At 39.8% G+C, this 4318-nt stretch overlaps 1 protein-coding gene across 1 annotated transcript in view; it reads right to left on the bottom strand.

Moving 5' to 3' along the window:
• Positions 1-4318, bottom strand: part of EIF2AK2 (eukaryotic translation initiation factor 2 alpha kinase 2) — a 57220-nt gene that overhangs the window by 51740 nt on the left and 1162 nt on the right. Inside the window, exons 2-3 of the mRNA XM_042781541.1 lie at positions 1256-1390; positions 775-895 (exon numbers count right to left, since the gene is read on the bottom strand). Coding sequence (XP_042637475.1) covers positions 775-895; positions 1256-1390 — 256 coding nt within the window. The remainder of the gene's footprint in view (positions 1-774; positions 896-1255; positions 1391-4318) is intronic.

Here is a 4318-nt window from a genome sequence, read left to right as displayed (position 1 = left end):
AAAAAAAAAAAAAATTATCCCCTCTTGTGTCACATGTGAATGATTTCATGTCTCATTTTTTAGTCATTGCTTTACTGTCTCCTAGTTTTCAATATTGTTAGAGCCAACCTGGATTGTTTTTATTTTTTTCATTTTACACAATTTCTTTCTTCTGCCTAGATGCTTGTGGGATTCTTTCTTCATCCCTGGGGCTCAGCACTTTCACAAGGATCACCTTGTTCACGGTCGTTCTGTATTTTCTTATACCTGTTGAGTTGTTTAATCTGCAATCGTATATTCCTTTATTTCAGAAACATTTTGTGCTGAAATCTCTTCGATATTTTTCTGCACTATCTACCCTGCTCACTTCTTTAGGAATACCAATTATGTGTACGTTAGTTCTCCATTATGTGCTCCCCAAATAGTTCATTCTCCTTATAATCACCTTCCCTCTTTGTCCTTTTCTACTGTACTCCCTTCATTAGGCAAAGAGGACTTCTGACAGAACATGCCAGCTCATTTCTTATTCTTACCTTTCCATTTGTGTAACTCTTTAGTATTGAACTATTGCTGACATTCTAAACAGACATTTCCAGCTTTGCCCACTACTTCCTAGGTGTACCTCCCACTCAAAGTTCCACAGAAATGGAAACAGAGGAAAAAAGCCCAAACTCCCAAGTGTAAAGGAAGTTGTAAATGGCTTTACTCTGTAGGTGAGTATTTTCCCACAGAGAAAAATATAGAATATATTGTAAGTTCCCTCTTGCAAGATTAAAAAAAAAAAAAGGCAGTTACCTTAGTTTCTTTATTAAGTATACAAACAGCAATTTTGGCTGCAGCATTTCTTGCTTTCTTCTTTGTTTTACCTTCAGCTTCCGGAAATTCTCTGTCATTTATTATAACTTGAAATGTAAACCTGATTACAAAGGAAATATTCACAACATATTATAAAACTCATGCATTATCTAAGGACAGGCTATCCAATCACTACTGCATCCTATGACAAACCTTGCAGGTTTGAATCTATGTTCAATATAGAATATAAGTAGTAACTCCCAAACAGTACAGCTGCCATATTCTTGAACTATGGAAAGGTTTATACCCTCTTTTTTCTCTGGACCTCTAAAGTTACCACTTTTTGCCATGGGGACTCTCACAGAACCATTAATCACTTTGCCAATGGGTTAATGTATCAACTTCAGAACTGTGCTGAGTTGCCCTTCTGCCAAGTCATACTTTACAGAGAAAGATCCTTAAGTTATTTGGAGCAATTTACCTTAAGTTATGTGGAGGTCCTGCGATAGACAGTTCACGATACTTAACTGCTACACCGTGCTTCTGACTGTATTTATTAAGTTCTTCCAAGAAGAAACCTTGTTCAAGTTCATTAGCCATTTCCTCCTCTAGGAGCCTATATAGACGAGATGTTTGAAAAGAAGAGACATTTACAGAATCATATATTTAATCTGACTTCCCCAATCCACTTTAGGAGACAAAAGGGAAGAATCCTTGTCTATGACTCATTTTAGCACTACACATATTCAGAGGAAATTTCCTTACAAAAGTTTTTTTTTTTCTCTCCCATGACAGCAGAATCAAGATAATTTCTCCAAAATATTCTACTCTTAAAACTCAACTGGCCAAAGACCAAAGGGACCCCTTCTCTTTAACTCTGCTTCTACTGTCAAGCAGAAGATTTAAATTTGTCTACCTGCCTGAGAAGGTAAAAAGTTTGTAGAAGTAGAATTAGAATTACTTATTCTGAGCAAAAAGAGTGAAATTTTTGATATGAAGGATATAACTAGAAGAGAACAGATGCCCTACGAAATCCCAAACATCCCCCCTTGGAATTTGCAGAAGTCAATTTTAGAACAATTTACCCAGTGGGTAAATTGAAATCCCATTTTATGGGTCTCACTGCACCAAGATGGTAGCAATAATTTAAATCGTAAACAAAATTGAAAAGATATAGAGAATTTCACAGCATAGAAAGAAGTGGATGATAGGTTACGGGCAAGTACTAGCACAGCACGCCAAGATTCATCACCAAGTACTATCAGCTAGAAATGAGCCTGGACCTGTATGTATGCCCCTCCTCTGCTCATCCATTCCTCCTCAGGTCTGAGCCCCTGTATGGAATATGCCTGGAATTCCATACGGAATCTGCCTTAGGACAAGGGCCTGATTTGCTCATGCCATGAATTAGAGGATTCTTTCTCCAAAGATCTGATCACTGAGAATGAAAGCAGCTCTTTTCTCATTTTTGCAGTTCTTTTCCTCCTCTCACCAACCCTGCACCACCTCAAGTGTCTGCTGTACTTCCCATGCTGACTCAGTTCTACCACTCCTGGGTTCCACTGAGTACCCCATTCCTTATTCCTGCAGGGCCGTATTGTGTAGATATGTATATTCCATACCAAGACTGTATCTTAGCTGAAGAATGCTTCTGCCTGAGGAAGCACCTTTCTCTACTTTGCACACAGCCCAATAGTGGCCGTCTTCATGTATTAGCTCTTGACAGACAACTAATTTCTGCATGAAATGGATGACTCATAAATTAACAACATTTGAGTTCTTAGGACCCCAGACAAACTGATTCCCAAGTCAGTGATTTAGCAAATAGGGGTAGAAAAGACATTACATTTAGTAAGCTCTCAAAATTCAGCCTTTGAACTTTTGGTTACCTTTTTTTAAAAAAGTAGTAATAATAAGGACATTCATTATCTTACCTATAAACATGCAGAGATAGGACAGCTTTCAGGTTGTTCAGCAGCTCTGCATGGACCCAGGTGCTTTTCACCTTTCCATTCTGCCATCCTTAGCACATCAACTCTGTCACCCTTTGTGATTATAAGTAGTTCTGGATGTCACAATCCAGCATGACCATATCCACCATATAAGAGGTACTATTTCCTTTTGTATTTCTTTATTTTCCTAACTTGTTGTTGTTGTTGAAAATAACCATTGGTTACTGTTGAGACTCTGCTTTCTACTCTCAGTTTCAAAATCTGAAGATAAGGATTCCTAAACTGCCTGAAGATAGCCCTCAGAGTATTAACTTACCTCTCTTTCCTTCCCAAGTATGCAGGTAATCGAATCTCAGAACCGAGGAAGAAACAGCCTCCTAGAAATGAGTGTTTCAGCTATCTTCCCTGGGAGCCTGCTTCTTCTCTTTGTTCCTAGAGTTACCTAAGCCAGGAAGGGACTTAGGCATCAACTTCCACCACTTTCCAACCTTTTCCTTAATATAACAAGTCAATTCCACCTCCTAAACTTCTCTAGAAAGCATCACTTTTTCTCTCTGCCACCTTTGTCAACAGGAGCTCTGGTGGCCTAGTGTCTTAAGGCATTTGACTGCTAACCAGAAGGCTGGTTCAAACCCATCAGCCACTCCTCAGAAGGAAGATTGGGCAATCTACTTCCGTAGTGATACTGCCCCAGAAACCCAAGGAGGGGTCGCTATGAGTTGGATCTGATTTGATGGTAGTGAGTTTGGTTTTGGTTTGTTGACCTTTGTCAATAGCCCTTATCAACCATCACTAGCCTTCCCCAACTGGTTTCTCTGACTCCAGGCTCCAACTCTATTGCCAATCCCACTATAACTCCCTGGTAAACTCACTCTCACACTTTCCATGATACGTCTCAAACCTTCTCTATACTCCTCATAACTCCCCCTTCCCTCCTAGATGATGATCTGGCTTCCTTCCTCATAGTCAAAATAGATGCCTTGGTTTCCCCATCTAAATACAAACTCCCTTACAAGGCCAAGGTAACTACCATGTAAATTGTGTCTCGTGTAGTCCAATAGTACAGTGTGCCTAGTATATTCTTTCCATGTTCAACCCTGTTAGAGCAATCCTGCTCTCTCGCTCTCCTGTTAAAAGCCAGTCTTGCCACCTAAGCTCTAGATCCCATCCCTTCCCACCTACTCATGCATTGCCTGCCATCTGCTATGTCTCCCCATCAGTACATCCTCAGTCTCTTATCTTGAAAACAAAATAAAACAAACAAACAAACAACAACAACAAAGCAACCTTCCTAGAAACCTACTTCCCCCATCCCATGCACCTTGGAACTAGTGTTCTCTTTCTCTCACTGTTCACAATCAAATTTCTCCACAGACTTGCCTCCTTGTCTCATTTCTTCAATTCCTGCTCACTCCTTAGTCCATTCCAATTGGTATTTAGTCTATCATTTTAACTAAACAGCTCCTGATAAGAACCCCAGTGAGGGATCTTAAAAGCTAGCAAGCTGCCATCTAGATGCAATGATGGGTCTCCCCTCGTCCAGAGCAAAGAAGAATGAAGAAAACCAAAATTCATGGAAACAATTAGTCCTA

This window comes from Orycteropus afer, unplaced genomic scaffold, assembly GCF_000298275.1.
Source record: "Orycteropus afer afer isolate SDZICR_OR568_19922 unplaced genomic scaffold, OryAfe1.0 scaffold00131, whole genome shotgun sequence".
Taxonomy (NCBI): domain Eukaryota; kingdom Metazoa; phylum Chordata; class Mammalia; order Tubulidentata; family Orycteropodidae; genus Orycteropus; species Orycteropus afer.
The sequence above is the reverse complement of the archived record's forward strand: the minus strand, read 5'-3'. Positions and strand labels throughout refer to the sequence as shown.